The following is a 17777-nucleotide window of genomic DNA, read 5'->3' as shown; positions in this document are numbered from 1 at the left end:
AAAAAAAAATAATTGACAATTGACAATTATATCCTGCAAAATAATTGACAACTGAAAATATTTCATAAAAAAACTATATATTGGAGGATATTTAGAGCTCAAAAAAAATGTTTTTATTACACTATAAAATGTTGCTAATACATGTATAATAACATAAATTTGTTCTCAATCACTATCTCCGTTTTTAAAGATATGATCCTTTGATATAAACCCAACAAAGGTTTGATTTTCCATTCTAATGAACTTGAATTCTATTTAAATAGAAAATATATTCTTTTCCAACAAAGAAAATAATAATTTTTATGTTTTGGAGGTTGGATACCCTTCATGGATTTGTTTGAATTTCTTTTATATATTTTAATAGTTATTTGTTTATTTATATTTAAATTTATTACACTCGTTAGTCTAAATTAATTTAAGCATCGAAATAATACTCTTGAAGAGAGGGAATTCTAAGGATAATTCTTTATAAATACTTTTTAATATTAGGAGGAGATTGAACATCACTAAGGGATTAATATGTTTTTTTTTATATTATTTAACAACTTTTTCTTCCTTTACACCTAAATGATATATTCTTTTTATGAACTTATACTAACTTTTAAGTACCCTTTGGGACAGCCTTTAAGGATAGTCCGTTATCTATAAAGTACCCTTTGGGACAACCTTAAGGATAGTCCTTTATAGGTACTTTTAACATCCAGAAGAGATTTAGCACTGCTCAAATATTGGTTTGATTTTCTTTTATATGATTTAATAATTTATTATTTTTTTACACCTAAATTATATATTTAATTTAAGTATCGTAATGCCTTGGAGCAACTCTAAGGACAATTTTTTGCAAGCACTTTTAACATAAGATAAGTTAGAGAGGTTGAACCATTCAAAATCAATAAATTTACCAATTAATTATACTTAAAATGATTATAAACTAAGTAAATATAAATAGTTTTAAAATTTACAATTTAAATTTTGAAGTTGGAAAAATATGAACCATCAAAACAGTTGGAAGTTTATTTAAATTTTTGTAAACAAATTAAAAAATGTTTAAAATATTTTTACAAAATACATTCCAAAAAAGAATTATTTAGAATGTAAATGCTTCATCTCATTTGACCTATTAAAACTAAAAGTGACAACTATTTGGCTTTGAAGAATAGAAATGATTCGAAGACGTCGTGTTGACGTTTTTGAGCTGATTTTGTAAATTGTAAAATGTTTCGTGGTCATTTCGTAATTTACCAAAATTGGCTAGAAATGCGCTTTTGATGACAGTCACTCAGATGCTCACACACGCACGCAACCTAAAGGCGAAGCTCCATTTTGTCTCTGGTTTCAATTTTTTTTTTCTTTTTCTTCTTTCCCTTTGTTTTTGAATCTTTTTTCTTAGTTAAGCACTTGCTACTTTGGGTGCTCCTTTATCATCGTTCCCTTGTGTCCGATTCCAATTGTCGTTGCTTCATCAAAGATTGTCGTCTATCAAATCTTGCTAGTCGTTTACTCAAATCCAAAAGCCTTGGTCGTCACCGATTGAATCCTACCGATTGTTTGCTCGAATCCCAAAGCCTCAATCGTCACCGTCATTCCTCGTGAAGTCGTCGTCGGTCGTTCCTCTCAAGTAACCTTTATTTCTCTGTTTATTTGACTATATATATATATATAATAGAAATGCAAAAAAATGTTTAAATAAAAAAATATAGTAAGTCTTTTTATAAATATAATTTTTAATATAAAAATAATTATTCAATCAACAAATAAATATAAAATTATAATGCATTTAAATAAATTTTTTAAAAAATAAAAAAATTAAGTTAGAGACGAATTCTTTTATCTTTATTTGTGAATCAATATTTTTTTAATATTATAAAATGATAACGAAATTTTTTTAAAATTGTAAAAATAATTTAAAAGCATATTTTAAAAACAAAAAACATTTAAAAGAAAACGACAATCTCGAAAAATTTCCATACATCAGAGTGCGATTTTGTTCACATCTTTAACGGGGTGAACATCACCCTCACAATTTTTGTGAGGGTGAAAAAGTAACAGAACGACAATCAATATTTTAATACCGTTTCGTTATTTTTTTTACTCTCACAAAACTGTGAGAATGATGATCACTCCGTTAAAAGAGGTGAATAAAATTGCACTCCATACATCACGGCTGGATACAACCTAAGCCTTTTATTAGATTATTATTATCCTCACCTTTAGCTTTAGACTGAGTGAGTGAGAGTGGAGTGGCGGGTGGGCGGTGACTTGAATTGACTATTGATATCCTTCGGGCGGCGCTCCGTGTGGAAGCCGCGTGCGTGTGGAGATGGAGATCATCATCATGCAATCAAACAAACAGAAACGCAAAAAGCCACTGCCCTCGCTTTTACCTTCCATTTCTTGCTCTCACTTTGCAAATTTGACCAACCAAATACCTTTACCCTTCTTTTATGTACGGAATACGCCCACACACGTCTCTCTGCCCCGTCCAACTGGCCCCCACATAATTAGATTGAATAATTTTCACATAATTAGATTGAATCGAAATGATTATCTCATCCGCGTAAAACAAGATAACAAATTATTTGACATAGATAAAATTAGGGAGGAGAAGGGCCACCCCCTCTCTTGCATTCTAGAGCTGGGCTCACCCCCTTGGCATGTTCGTGTCAGGCAATAAAATGGAGCTGTAGATCGAATTAGGATTGATATTTTTAAAATTTTTTGATAAAAAAATCAGATGAATTAAAATTGAAATTCTTAAAATTCTTAGAAGTCTGGCAGGCCGGGGACCGAATTGGTCAGTCTAAATATGATCGCAGGAAGTTGGTTGTTTGGTACGGCACCTGTACTTTTTTAAGAGAATGTGGAGTTGGTAGACCCAACTCGTAGTGCATTCTCTCGCAGCAAAGCGCCAAAGCGTATCAAGCAACCATTATCAGTGGCAGATTTGATTCTTGTGAATGGAAGTGGTGGCGGAACCTCAGTGGACCACCGGGTGTGAACCAGAACAGAGGCACAACCAAAGATCTTCTTTTCTTCCATCTCGGGAAATTTCAGAGAAACCTCGTCATGCACATCACAGAGGGCATGGTGGTATATATATATATATATATAATATGTTCGTGGAGGAGACGACAAGCTCACGCGTCAAACAGACATCTATCGGTGGCCCAACGCGCAGATCGCAACACTACCTAATGCAAAAACTCTCCACTTTACTAAGGAGTGTAGTTATAACACAATGATGATGATTGAGCATCTTGATTTTAAGAAAAATTACAAAAATATTTTTATTGGACCCCGTGTGGCCAGAAACATATTAGATCTAATACAAGATTAATGGGCACCATGGATATCATTGAGTCTAATATACTAAAATCTAACTTGGGGGCATATTAAGACCAAATGAAAGTTTTAGCACAAGGGATTAGATTTGGGCCCAAACTCACATCACTTCTCATAAATATGAACTTAGGGATTTAAATTCAACCGTCTACTAGGCATGGCCATAGTCATCTATGAAGCCTGCACCCAATGGTTCATGTGGCGCAATTGTGACCCTTCATGGACTCTACAATACTCTTATATAAGGTGTGAATTTTAAGAGTTAAATGACTTATTAATTGCATTATCATTATGTCATTTTACCCTATGTCTCTTAATTGATTTAATTGTTGGTGGACACATCGAGAAGATAGTCTTGCCTTGTTGTTGCACGTCGAACAAATCTTGGACAAGTTTAGGGTTGGGTACATTCAAAAACATCTTAGGGTCGAAGAAAGCTAACAAGAGAACAACCTTTGAACAAATTTGATGTGATCGACTCCAAAATCTCATCACATATTTCTCTTTATTTATTTTTTATAAGAAGACTAATTCCATAATTTGAACCATAACCTTCCCAAGTGAAATATTATGATTGCTAAGAAGACATATAAACACGCTACAAAATGGCATTGCTTCTCATATATGTTAGCTCACTGTCTCTTCTTTGACCATGACGCAATGCATGGCCAAGATAATAATATACACACACTGTAAGATGGTGCGTGTGTGTGTATATATATCCAGCTCAATTCCCGTCAAGGAAGAGATTGAACTCGACATTTATTCCAAGAGAACATCTCATCATCAAGCGAGATTGAGAAAGGATATATATCAACCATACATGATGATGAGTTCAACAGTCGTAACCATTCCTATGGAAGAAGATGAGAAGAATGGCCGGAAGCAGAGACCTAGAATGGCAAGGCAGCAAAAAGATGGCGTTTATAGAAAAGTCATTCACAGTGCCAAAGTTGGAATAGCATTGGTTCTGGTTTCGCTTCTGTATCTCCTTGATCCGCTCTACCAGTACTTTGGGGATAACGCCATGTGGGCTGTTATGACTGTTGTTGTCATCTTCGAGTTCTATGCAGGTCTGCTCCTATCTACTATAATAATAACAATGCATCTTAATCCTACTATATTGGGCCAGCTGTATGATTCTAGCCAGCTAGTTCGTTACTCATTACTATCTACCTCTACCTCTTTTGTTAAATACTAGTTACTGTCTACTGCCTTTTAGTCTTTGCTACCTAGAGTGGCAGCAGTGCATTCACTCTAGAAGCCCTAGAGAGAACTTGCTGCTCTATAAAGCCTCGAGTGGTCGAGTTTTGGTGATTTACCAACGTTTTATGTCATATAACAAAGCCAGTCTTATATATATGCCAGGTGCTACGCTTGGGAAGGGCTTGAATCGCGGGGCAGGAACAATACTAGGTGGTGGTTTGGGATGTTTGGCAGCAATTCTGGCCGATGAGGTTGGTGGGGTTGGCAATGCCATTGTTGCAGGCATTTGTGTCTTTGTTTTTGGTAAGCATACATGCATGCAGGCATATATACAAACAGAAAGCATGCACTCTATATGATCTAAAAGGAAAATTAAGCATCTGACCTTGAATCCGCGCAGGCGCAGCTGCAACATACTGCCGACTGGCACCAAGCATCAAAAGGCGATACGACTATGGCTCCATGATTTTCATTCTCACCTTCAACCTCGTCATCGTGTCTGGCCTGCGTACTGATAAGATCATCGAAATAGCCCTTGATCGGCTCTCAACCATCGGCGTGGGCTTTGTCATCTGCATTGCCACAAGCTTGCTCATCTTCCCTGTGTGGTCGAGTGATGAGCTTCATAACTCCACAGCAGCTAAGTTTGAGAGGCTTGCTTGCTGTGTTGAAGGTAATCATCAGAAATATGCATATAAATTGACCCAAATTAAAAAAGGAAATATGTAAGCTCTGCTGCTTGTAAAATTGAAATGCTCTATCATTGCTGATGTAGAATGCTTGGAGGAGTACTTCAGAGTGATCGATGAGAAGGGAATCCATCCAAGTGAAAGTGTTTCCAGTTGCCAATCAGTGTTATACTCCAAGCCAAACGATGAGTCTTTGGTACTTTTTTTTTTTTCTTATTATTTGTTGTAACCAATCCTGCATAATGAGATATGTTTCCAAAAAATTATAAGTAATTTTATAATTTTAGCAAGTGTTTTTCATCTTCATGTCCAAAGTAAGAAGGGAAAAAAGCAATTTACACGTATGGAAGTGTCAATTCTGCAGGCAAATTTTGCAAGATGGGAACCATGGCATGGAAAGTTTGGGCTTTCTCATCCCTGGGATAAATACTTACAGATTGGGGATGTTCTTCGAGAGCTTGCTGCTACCATTACCACACTAAAAGGGTGTATTCAGTCTCCCTTGCAGGTCTGCAATAATATCAATCTCCTTGCTTTTCACAATCAAGTCAGTATATATTATATGCATGCAGTCCTTTTTACTTTGCAATCAGTCGAAGGATGCTGGAATTTATGAAGTCAACTCTACATAGTGGGATTAAGATTTGATACGTTTGTTGTTATTGTTGATCAGCCCTCATCAAGTTCAAGGCAGTGCATAAAGGAACCATGCGAAGCAGTTGGATCGCTGCTTGCCGGCATTCTGGGAGAGCTTGGAGAGACTGTTATGAAGATGGAGAGGCCCAGGCCCAAGGAATTGATAGCATCAAAGTTACAGTCAGTCAAACTGGAGCTTAGCCTAGTTGCTTCTGCTCCTAGCAAACTAGAAGCATCAGAGAACAGCACTGAAGGGCTTGGTTTGGCCAGCTTCATGTTCTTGTTGCTGGAGATTGCAGAAAAGGTGGAGGTATTAGCAAAAGAGGTAGAAGAACTTGGGGAACTTCCTGGTTTTCCAACTTATTAGACAGTTCCATTTTATATGGGCTTTATTTATAACTCGTGAAGGCAACTCTTGGTAGCAAGAGTAATTGTGCCTTTCGATTATGGGTTCAAACTGTGAAAACAGTTTCTTTGCAAAGGAAAAGTTGCATGCAAACATAACTCTTCCCAATTATTGCTAAATGGGAAGCCTCATACATTCAGGACACCCAATGTATGTTTTAACTCCTAAAGTAGTAATTCCCTTTGGGGACATCCAATAAAATTGGAACAATGCTTATACTCATACATGGAGAAGAAATACCCATGTAATATAATTATGAAAATGTCACTATTTTGCTTGCAGAATTTTGAAAGAGAGAAATACCAACAAAAAAGAAAATGTTGTTCCACTGACATTTTAATAATTATGGTCCATTTTAATGTGTTTTGGCATGGAAGGACAGCATTTTCCATCATGAAAAATATAGTTTGACCTTTTTACGAGGGAACTTTCAATTTTGAGAAGAAAACAAACTGAGAGGACAAGACTTCACAAGGACAATGTCAAAGTTGGCGGAGAAAACAATAGTTTTTCATAAAATAAGATCACAACACCTGGACAAAAGATGAGAGCCGGCAAAGTTTCGTATCACTTCAGAGAAGAGAATCAGTTAGATGGATTTTCTCAAGCTGCAGATCAAAACCTCTTTGATTGGATTGATCTTGCTGGGAATATGTTGTGTGGGGGAAAGCAATCCAAACACCAATGTGTCGAGTGTTTTGTGCAACAATGGGGTGTACTCAGAAGGTGACCCTTTTGGAACAAGTCTAGCCTATGTTGTGGCAGAACTAGAGGCTGCTACACCAACGATCCAAGGCTACGATTATCACAACATATCTCCTTACCCGGATGCCTTTGCCTATGGCGAAGCAGCTTGCAACAAAAACCTTACAGCTTCTGACTGCAGCATCTGCCTAGGAGCCGCCAAGACTGCCATGTTTGGGGCCTGCGACAGACGGATAGGTGCTCGCTCTCTCCTCGTTGACTGCACTATAAGGTATGAACAGTACCCATTTAGTGGCTAAATTGTCTAAACAATATAATTAATTATTTTATGCTCCTATCTACTTTAATTCAAAAGTGTGAAGCATTTGATGGACCAAAAAGATTTGGTTCCCCACCTAGTGGGATTAACGCCTGTGATTGTTGTTATGTAATGCATTGAGGTTTCTCATCTTTAATTTTGTAGCAATTTAGTTTCTTCAATTGTTGCATATCTGGGGATTACGATCACTTCATGGTTCAGCTATTGTGCAAAGGGCTGACTAGATCAAGGGAAACAGGTTATAGCCACAAAAAGTCCAAAACAATGAATCAAACTAAACATAATTGCACAATAAGTAAAGAAATCAAAAGGCCATCACTGGTGAGATCCAGATTGGTTTGAAACTTTGATCATAATCATCAGATTGGAAGATAGGGTAAAAGGGAACAGCAACGCAGTTTCAAACAGGGCTTAAAGCAGAAAATCCTTTCCTGCTTCCACGTCATGTGCTTATTATGGAAATAAGCAAATTTGTGATCTATTGTGAATTGTCCAAATAGCTAGGATGGATGCCAATTAATATCCGATTAATCTGCAAAAGTGGGAAGATTTTTCCAGAAAGGATGTGAAGAACACCAACCATCCAAAATTGAGGGCATGCCAGCCTTCTTTGAATCATGTTTGCCAAGGAAGAAGGAAGAGAACAAAGAAGAAGAAGAATACGAAGAAAGCAACAACAAACACTTGGAACCCCTTTTTGAAATAATAACGACATATCAAATCTTAATCCCACTAAATGAGATCAGCTTTAGGGCATTAGCCTGGCAATGAGCTCTATCTATGGTCATTTCCTTTGTAAGATCATTATAATACATATCCCATGCCTATAATGAACAGGGAAGAAACAGAAATGAGAGAGAAAGTAGAGAGGAATACTAGCAAGATAAACGCAATGAGAGCCCTATGGGGCCGTTTTATAGGGCTCCGTTTTCTATTTCAGTTTTGATTTCATTTAAAAATCAAACCAACATTCGTTCTTTGTTCCAGTTTCCAAAATTTCGAAAACTAACACATCATTTTGGCAACCTCGAGCAATTCACAGAAAAATTAAAGAAAAATAGCGTCGTTTGCTTTCTTTCTTCCAGCATAATTCCTCTTCCTTGGCACCCAAACATCCACGCACACACAGGGGATAGAAAGATCAAAGAGAAATACCCCTGACTGTGACGGTGCCGTCAACAACAATCCCGTTCTCGAGCTCAATCGGCACTGCCTCATCCTTCAACTTCATCAAGAACCTGATCGGGTAATTCAACAGTACTTGAATCTGAGAAAACAACAATGATTTTATGCTACATTTATAGCGGATCAACGCTAGCATTCTCAACAAATTATAGGAAATGATGACGATGACGATGACGATGACGATGAAGAGGAAGATGATACGAGAGACCTGGCTAGCTTCATTGTCGGAAAGGTTATGAAGATGTCAAGATGATGCCTGAAGGCTCGCTCACTGTACACGAATGGAACAGCCATAGGGAGCTCCCGCCAAGAAGGAATGAATTACATTAACACCCCCAGAGTAAACCATTACTAGATGAAACATCATTTTATATTTATATATATATATATATATATTTTAAACCGGAGAGATCCCTCTATCATAGTCAGCTTTTAGCATGGACTCATCTCATTCTTTTTAAAATTTACGATTACTTTGCTCTATAATCTTAGGTGAACGGATAAGTTTGTTGTGACCTAAAACCTAAATCCTTGATCCATCAGATAAATATAATCCATCATACAATTTTGTACATACGTAGAATCGAATCCACAATTTTGTGATATTCCAACCTTTTAAATGAGTTCAATGGACCATCCGTGCTATCTCGAGATAATCATTATTTTTAAATAATTCCATTCACTACCCTCTGTATCTTTTAAATCTTCCAACAAATTTTCATTTACAACTTGTTTAGTAACACAATATAAAAAAGAATAATACCACATGTTAGAGCAAACTCAATAACTCAAAACAAGCTCCGTTACTAAATACACTATCATTGTCGTATTCGTTTATAAAATGTTCTATTATAAAAAAAAATGAAGACTATGATATGTAGCTTGAATTGGTAGTCTTATATGAAAAACATATATTATTTTTTTCATCGATTTTAACAATAATAATCAAAAGTTTTAATCCTATTATTTAGGTCAACTCGCCTTATTTGTATGTTTATTATCTTCTTAGCATGTCTAAATGGTTGTAATAATAACTACTAATTTAATTTTTATATTTATTTATTATAGAGTGCTCAATTAATTTGGGCCAAAAAACAAATTCATTTCTAAATAATATGTTTTTTTAACTATCTAGGGCTTTTTTATCACATTATTTATATTATTCAAAGTTTAAATATATAGGGGGGTGGGATTTGAAATGCATTTAATAACTAAAATTTAGTTTTTTTTTAATTTTTGTAAACAATATTTATATGAAAATAAGATTGGATATAATGGTATAATTAGTATTTGATGTGTCATAAGCAAAAACTCATTAAAAAAGTCTAAAAAATCAAAATAATTTTTTTGACTAAAAATATGTAATCTTTCACTAATCGCGAGTCACGACCAAAACACAAACAAAAAAATTCCAATATCTCAAAATCCCTAAGAAAGTCTTATAAAAAAGATAAACATTATTCATAATGATCTTAATTCTAATGAATCTTATAATGTCAGAATAAACGTTATTTATAAAAATCCTAATCCTAGTAGAACTTGAAATATTAAGATAAATATTATAATTTTAAAAGATTTGGGAAATCTTCATGTTCCTCTATAAATAGATAGCTTTCATTCAAAACAAAAGTATATATCTGATATTAGTTTCAATATAGTATTAAAGTTTTCAATCTCTGGGTTAAGCATTTGAGTGATTGTGTGAGGATTTTTCCTATACCCTTTGATTATTCTTTTTCTTAATGACTTTAAGTAGCTCGATGACAATATTTTCAATCAATAAATATATTGTTATGTTCGAGCAACAATAATATTAATTTTTTATTAAATATATAATTAAAATCTTATTACTGTAATTAATTAATAAAAAAATTAAAATTTTACATAAACAACTTACTCCTTTGTGACATTGTCTTGGTTTGTTTATTTAAAAATAGATTTGTTTAAGGGAGATTAGTATAATTGTTGTTGTTAAAATAAAATAATTAGAATTTTTAAGAGTGAGAGGCCTGTGGATGTCGATAGTCTTGGGATTCGATCGATACTTGGTTACTGAAATAGGTTAAGCTTCTGCAGGAATACTTCCGAAGAGGCCTTTCAAGGAATCATCTCGAAGGGCTTTCCTAAAGGTTTATTCTATACGGGTGTGGATCTTTACACTGGGCAAGTCTTGTGATTTGTAGTGCTTCCGAAGGAAGTTAGGATGCTTAGGATGTCTTTTTTCCGAAAGAACGAGCAAGGTCTTCCCCATAAGTCTTGATTTTTTTGAAGGTTCAATGTCTTTTGACGTGAGGTGTTTCCAAAGGATTATTTTCGAAAAAGTCTTTTGAAGGGTGCTTCTAAAGGAACTTTTGAAAGATTGGTGTTTTCGAAGGGAAGAGCGTTTCCTTCCAAAAGAACTTAGCTTGGCTTGTCTTCGAAAGGATCTTGGTTCTCTCTTGCCAACAGTCATTTCAAAGGAACAAATGTAGTACTTCCACAGGGATTATGAACAACAAACAAATGTTAGAAGGCTCGTGGGATTTTTCTTCCGTGAAAACCTTCCAATACTTAAGTCAATAATAAAAGAAAAATAATCGTGCAGAAAGGAAAGTAGACTAAATTTTTGAAAGAAAGTGAAAGTAGTATGTCGATGTCTGGATCATTTTCTGAGAACTGTAGTTGGACTTTTATAGGGCTCGAGCTTCAAGGTTGGTGGTTGGGGGCACTTGTCATTAATATGAGAGAACACATGTCATTTTCGAAAGCCTCTTCTATTGAACGTTTTCGAAGGATTCCTCCGAAGAACGCTCCCGAAGGCTTATTTGAGATTCCTTCCGAAGGGCCCTTCCAAAGCAACTTCATATCTTCTTTATAATGCTTGGCTTTTTTTCTTTCCAATTATTGGTACAATAGTAATTTTCATAAAGTTCAAAGAAATCTTTATTTATACTTCTCACCCCGGGGTGACGAGTGTAATTACCATATACTATGAAACTATTATCGGAAGATTGGGGCGGCGCAGAGTTAAACCGCAGAAATGAGCGTTCCCGCCAAGTGGCATCGACGATGAGTCAATGACTACTACTGGCCGTCGTCGCCTTCGACCGGTCGCTCCCTCTTCTCCGTGGACCTATTCACGACGGCGAAGGTCAATGGGCCCTCGAACTCAGTGACGCCGATTCCTTGGCCTCGGCATACAAAGCTTGCGGATCCACACTCGTCCAGTAATCCGAGGCTGGCGAGTGAAATCGGCTGCGCCGTTAGCTTCTTCGGCAGGTTCAAGCCGCTCTGGTGGCATCCCCCCTCGGTCGGCCTCAAACCGACGGAGGAGAATGCGAAGATCGAGAAATGGCGCTGTCTCGAGGCTTACAGAGCCAATTGCTCGAAATTTGCCACGGACAAGAGTCGGCCCGTGTTGAGCGTCTCGCGAATCGCTATCAATCATGGGAAGGTGAACTGGGAAGAGGCGTCCACGTTAATCTGTTGGGCGTCGTCTCCATTGAGGAGATTAAGGTTTTGTTTTATAGGATTGGACCATTTGGGCGCCAGGTTAAAGATCGGCTCCGAGTGACAAACTTTAGAGGGTTTGAATTGATAAGCACTTCCACTCGAGATAGAGAATTCTCGAAGGCGGAAGTAGTTGATTTCAGCGACAACGGAGTATATAGGTTCTAATTTCAGCCCATTCTTTAAGAGTCCATCCGTCCAACTTCTTGGTGAAGGTTCTATATTTCTGATATGAACTTTTGGTGTTTACATGAATAATATAGGTAATAAATTTCAGCTAATTTTTCAACTTGTTCTATAAAGCATATATATATATATATGTGCGTGTGTGCATAAACTTGAACTTAAAAGCCTTTCTATTTGACGTTTACTTCCACTGTTGCTGGCATTGTTACCTTCACAGCCATATCCACTTTCCTCATTTGATCTATGTTTGCTGCCAGTGCAGTCCTGTTTGCTGCATTACTTGATCATCTACTTGAATCTCTAAAACCGGATTACCTATAGCATTTTTGCCAGTGCAGTCCGGGTGCTTCTTACCATCCGCCTTCCTAGAATTTGTTTATGATTGTGATTAATTCTTGTGTTTTTATAAGGGTAAGGGGCAGAGACATCTTATTACACAGCTTGCCAGGATTTACTGTGATGATTACGATTGGTCCTTGTATTCTTGTAGGACCAAAGTGGCAGAAGGTGTTGATTTTAATAGACACCATGGAAGACTTCTTGTCAAGTTTGGAGTTCCTTTTCAGTATACGTTAAGCAGGTGATTTGTAGAACTGTTATGCAGCGTGTGTACTTTTAAGGATGTGTTTACTGTGTTTATTTATGTGTACTTTTAAGGATGTGTTTACTGTGTTTATTTATGCTTATGAAGTCTACGATGTCTGTGTTGTGTTCCTTTTCCACCCTTGTTTTCTGGCTGTTGCAGGATACTGATTGCACGTATGGAATATTTAAGATAAACCTACATAAAGGAAGGCAATTTCCTGTTTTTTGATGCTTTGATATTTCCTAGTGCATGTTTGTTTTGCTGCTTCGTTTTGGTATTTTATTAAAATCTACAGGTACAGTAAGTTCTGGGTAAAGGAAATATTGGAAGTCTTGCCCTGTATGATTATAATAATTTCCTAATATGATCTTACTCTGAATATCAACTAACAAAAGAAGTAATACCAGAGCTTATGTATCACAATTTTAGGAGATTCGTAAAATCCAGCTATTCTTGTTGTACAATCTTGAAATTTTCCTTAGAAATAGGGTCGCAAATGAGTAGAGCTATTCGCGAGTGGCTCGGTGGTCGGATTGACAAAAACTAGTTTGAGTTCATTCATGAAGAAGGTAAACAAATTAGGTTTGAGTTTAAATTTAAACCTTGATTTATAAACGAGCCGAGTTTGAACTTAGTAAAGCTCGTAAACGTATTTGATTAGAGGTTCGTGAATACTAATAGGTTCGATTAGATCCTTATAAACATGTTCCATTAGAAACTCGTGAACAAGTTCGTTTATAAACACATTAATATATTTATTTATAATTTTATAAATATATTACTTAATAATTTTATAAATATATTATTTAACATAAAATTATCAAACTTTAAATTATTTTAATAATATAATTAATTTGAATATGTTTAAAATTATTATATATATTAATTTAATTATTTAACATAATATAATATATGTATATATAATAAAACAAAACAACAAATTAGATTTAAGTAAAATAATAAGTTTTGACGAGGTCGAGCCTGCTGGCACTCACTCGATCACTCGAGCTCGTGTCAAGCTCACCAGCATGCGCTCGAGCTCGAGCCTGAGCCCAAACTCAAGTTTTAAGGCTCTAGCTCAAACTCGAGAGTAGAAACTGACTCACGAGCCAAGCCTGAGCTTAGTAAACTTCGATTTTACTCAATTCGATTATATTGCATCTCTATTTAGAAACTCTCAATGTTATTTTTTTTCTCTTTTTTCATTGTCCCTTGCATATTGTGGCTGCCTAATGTGATTAAGGTTTGTGATTTTATTGTAGTATGGTTCACATGCTGTGGGTCCAACTGGTTGTGGGGCGAAGAAACTGTACTACTGTATGATGGTCATTGTAAATTGCATCTCACCCCTGCCATTAAGGAACTGAAACTGTGCATGTGGTGACTCTGAGTAAAGTTTGTAAAACATGTGAGTCATTTGCTACGCAAACTTAGCTTTATCATTCATCACAGCAACTTCTGAAGCATTATTGCAACCAAACATTTGCCAATAACAGGCTTGTGATGTCAGGCAATTTAATTCCTTGGTGTTCTGATGAGCGATGACCAATCTCTTACAATTTGTTCCGGTACAGTCGTCAGGGCAGACATTCAAATAAGTTGCTGGATCCTCATCTAAGCTTAAAGTACCAAAATGGCTGCACTTGTAGGACAGGAGGTGTGTCTTCTCTACCATTCAATTTAAACATTTTTGCTCTGTGAATGCCTGCAAGTATATTTAGGGAGCAGTGGTAAATAGCAAGAGGATGTGAAAGGTTTTCGGATAGGGTCTACTGGGCTAAACTAAATAATGACCAACTTGGAAAAGTCTATTATGTGGAATTTCCTGTCAATCAAACGAGTATGTGAACAGTGAATTCGAGACCAATAGGCCGAAGAAAACTAGATAAGATGGGCCAACCAGGAGCCAGGACTAGTGCATATAAGGATTTCATGGGCCTCCTTCCAGTTAGTAATTGCTTGGAAATGGAAGCTGAAGCTCTATGGGTCAACCCTTACGTTATTGCCTGGTCTCTGTTCAGCTCCACCCCTTTCCCGTGTAGATATTTTCTCATCCATTTATCTTAACTAACAGACGCAGAGAGAAAGAGAGAGAGGGGCTGTAGGTGTGGGTAATTGTTGACCTCTGGAGATGATAACCTGATGCAACAGCTAATGATGCTGTCTGCCAGTAGGGCCGTTACTACCTGACTTATCGGCCCAAATTTAGCCAATCAAATCGAATCAAATAAAAAATTATAGATTTGAAATATGAGTTAATTCCATCAATGATAATCCTAACTTTACATTTTATTATTATTTGGTCATTAAATTTTGAAATGTTACCTGTTAGTTAGTGATATTTCAAAACGATTACTTCTTAGTCACTGAACTTTGAAATATTACTTATTAGTCACTGATATTTCAAAATTGTTACTGTTTAGCTACTGAATTTTAAAATGTTACCTATTAGTCCTTGATATTTCAAAACTGTTAAACTGAACTTTAAAATATTACCTATTAGTCACTAATATTTCAAAACTGTTCCTCATTCGTCACTCATGAATTTAAAGTTAAGTGACTATCGAGTGAAGGGTGAAAAACGATTTTAAAATATCAATGACTAGCAGGTAATATTTTAAAATTCAGTGATTAAGCAGCAACAGTTTTGAAATGTTAGTAATTAATAGGTAACATTTTAAAGTTCGGTGACTAAGTAGTAACAATTTTGAAATATCAGTGACTAACAAGTAACATTTCAAAATTCAGTGACTAAGCAGTAATCGTTTTGAAATATCAGTGACTAACAGGTAACATTTCAAAGTTTAGTGACCAAACAGTAATAAAATGCAAAGTTGAGTTATTATTGGTATAATTAACCCTTTGAAATATGGTTGGTTGGATTCGATTAAAAAAAAAAAGAGTCTAATCGATAGGATTAGTTTGGTTTGTAGGTATAGTATTTCAAACTAGTTAATCGGATCAATCCAAACCTATGTACATGTAAAATTATGTCATTTAAGTTGCAAATATATATATATATATATATATTGGACTTGTTGTTAGTTAATTTTTGTTTATTGGTTCAATTTGGAGTTGTAATTTTGATTTTTTTAACTTTGTTGTTTGTTGGTTTGATTGGACTTGTAATTTAGATTTGTAAGTTTGTATTCTGTTTGTTAGTTATTAGTTTAGTTGAATGTTTAATTTTATATTTGTAGTTAGACATAATTATTATTGTATGTTGTATGGTTGATTTAAATCTATTAAATTATTTATGGTTGATTTAAATGTATTAAATTTAAATTGATTTGACTTTTTGGATTAAAATCTCTTTAATTAGTTTAAAAAAATTCAATCCAATAACACAAAACTGATAAATGGAAACAAGAATGGTTGATTTGATTGATTGATTATTAACAAGAATAGTTGAATATTTAGATTGGATATGAAAATTTCATAATGGATGTGGTCGGATTAATTATGGTTATATGGCATAACCAATCCAATTAAACCGAATTGCCTACGTACCTTCCAGCCTTGCACGTGGTTCAGGTTGATGTGAATCAATGTCCCAACTAAAAGTATCTAAAATCCTGGGCATTTGTAATACCCTTTAAATGTTGACTAGAATTTTGAGATTTAGAAAATCTTGTGACATGCTGGAATGCTTCCTTGGTAATTGTTTTATCTATATATATTTGCTACGCTAACTGGTAAGTGGCAACTTCTTTTTTTTTTTTTAAATAATTTAAAAGGGTAGAACCGAGACGTAAGAGTGGCAGGAAAATTTTAAAAGTTGCTCTCTTCATATTTTAATTTTTAATTTTTAATTTATTTTAAATTTTGTATTTTAAATATCTATTTTGAGATTACTGAAAGCGCGTTCTTTTTTGTCTGTAGTGTTTTTTGCATTTTAAAATTTTTGAGCATGGTTGTTATGAAAACAATCAAAATAATTTTTTATTATTTTAAGTTTTTTTTTATAAATTCTTTTTATTGTTTTTGAAAATGTATTTTTAAAAATATGAAAGTAAACACGTTTTAACTGTTTTGAAAATTGAAAATTAAAAATGGCTTAAAAACAACGAAGAGAACAAGATCTTAATTTTTGAAAATGATGTTAATGATACTATAATTAACCACTAATATATTTAACAAGAAAAATGTTCCAGATAATAGAAAACCTCAACCCAGTTTCTTGGGTGGTGAGAGAAATTAATGGCGAGCCTCCCCTAGAGTTGCTTGGGAAAACTATTTTAGGATTCGTTATCCTAGAAGAAGTTGAAATAGTTTGAATTACCCTCGGAGACTATCTCTTAAAATCTAAAAGATAGGTTTTATCCCAAGTTTATTGGGATTTGAATTTATCATTGGACGTCGGAATTCGATCTTGAGTAGGATATGTTTGCTTGCAAGTTTATGAAAACTTCTTCATTCGAGATGTAGATGGCCTTTTTATAGGGTATTGAAGTTGGGGTCGAGGTCAAATAAGACTTAACTTGGGAGATGAGGTCGAGCGAGGCTTGACTTATGAGTCGAGATTGAAAACATGCCCTTTGCCTTAGTCTATATTTGTGAGCGGAATGGGGTAAGAGGTAAAATGGTTCATAATGAAATGAAAGGGGAAGAAAGTATTGTGATGTTTGTTATATTGTGGTTGCTATGTTGTGTGTTTGTTATGTTGTGATGTTTGCTAGGAAATAATGAAATATAAGTAAACATAAGATAATGCTAAGTAATAATCAATATATTTTATTATTGATTAATAAAATTATTTAAATACTAAAAATAAAATATAATAAGTACATTTTATCTAAAATTAAGATGCCTTTAGTCAATGGTTAATATTACTCATAAATATATTATAGTTTTATTTTGTTTGGATGAAATATGACAAAATAATAATAATATTTATAAATATTTTTTTTCCTTTGAGTTGTAAGGAGAATAGAGGCAGAGAAAATGATGGAATTTTTTTTAAAAATATTTTATTATAAAAATTTCTCTCAAATAGAGTGAAGATTCAGTCTGTTCGATATTAATTAA

The 17777-nt window shown here is 34.7% G+C and overlaps 2 protein-coding genes and 1 long non-coding RNA gene across 3 annotated transcripts; all 3 read left to right on the top strand.

The window, feature by feature from the left end:
* Window positions 1–4049: 4049 nt before the first annotated feature.
* Window positions 4050–6586, top strand: LOC127796611 (aluminum-activated malate transporter 12-like). Its single transcript, XM_052328845.1, has 6 exons — window positions 4050–4415; window positions 4711–4851; window positions 4949–5221; window positions 5324–5433; window positions 5602–5745; window positions 5911–6586. The coding sequence occupies exons 1-6, from the start codon at window positions 4166–4168 to the stop codon at window positions 6238–6240; spliced, it is 1248 nt and encodes a 415-aa protein (XP_052184805.1). The 5' UTR covers window positions 4050–4165; the 3' UTR covers window positions 6241–6586.
* Window positions 6587–6872: 286 nt separating this feature from the next.
* On the top strand, window positions 6873–7523 carry LOC127796203 (antifungal protein ginkbilobin-like protein). The gene is made up of 2 exons (XM_052328226.1): window positions 6873–7255; window positions 7448–7523. Exons 1-2 carry the CDS (start codon window positions 6873–6875, stop codon window positions 7521–7523), a joined length of 459 nt encoding a protein of 152 aa, XP_052184186.1.
* A 3955-nt stretch (window positions 7524–11478) lies between these two features.
* LOC127797920 (uncharacterized) lies at window positions 11479–16124 on the top strand. Its single transcript, XR_008022303.1, has 3 exons — window positions 11479–12743; window positions 14012–14157; window positions 14260–16124. It is a non-coding gene; the product is annotated as an uncharacterized LOC127797920 (long non-coding RNA).
* The last annotated feature ends 1653 nt before the right edge of the window (window positions 16125–17777 follow it).

Source organism: Diospyros lotus, chromosome 3, assembly GCF_014633365.1.
Source record: "Diospyros lotus cultivar Yz01 chromosome 3, ASM1463336v1, whole genome shotgun sequence".
In the NCBI taxonomy this organism is placed as follows: domain Eukaryota; kingdom Viridiplantae; phylum Streptophyta; class Magnoliopsida; order Ericales; family Ebenaceae; genus Diospyros; species Diospyros lotus.
Note: the sequence above shows the minus strand (reverse complement) of the source record. Positions and strands in the feature narration are given on the sequence as shown.

What these genes read in the sequence shown, in the direction of transcription:
- LOC127796203 (XM_052328226.1), top strand. Translation starts at nt 6,873, where the DNA reads ATGGATTTTCTCAAGCTGCAGATCAAAACCTCTTTGATTGGATTGATC. An exon ending in CTCGTTGACTGCACTATAAG is followed by an intron (nt 7,256 to 7,447) that starts GTATGAACAGTA and finishes TTAATTTTGTAG; the next exon opens with CAATTTAGTTTCTTCAATTG.
- LOC127796611 (XM_052328845.1), top strand. Translation starts at nt 4,166, where the DNA reads ATGATGATGAGTTCAACAGTCGTAACCATTCCTATGGAAGAAGATGAG. An exon ending in CATTTGTGTCTTTGTTTTTG is followed by an intron (nt 4,852 to 4,948) that starts GTAAGCATACAT and finishes GAATCCGCGCAG; the next exon opens with GCGCAGCTGCAACATACTGC. An exon ending in GCTTGCTTGCTGTGTTGAAG is followed by an intron (nt 5,222 to 5,323) that starts GTAATCATCAGA and finishes TTGCTGATGTAG; the next exon opens with AATGCTTGGAGGAGTACTTC.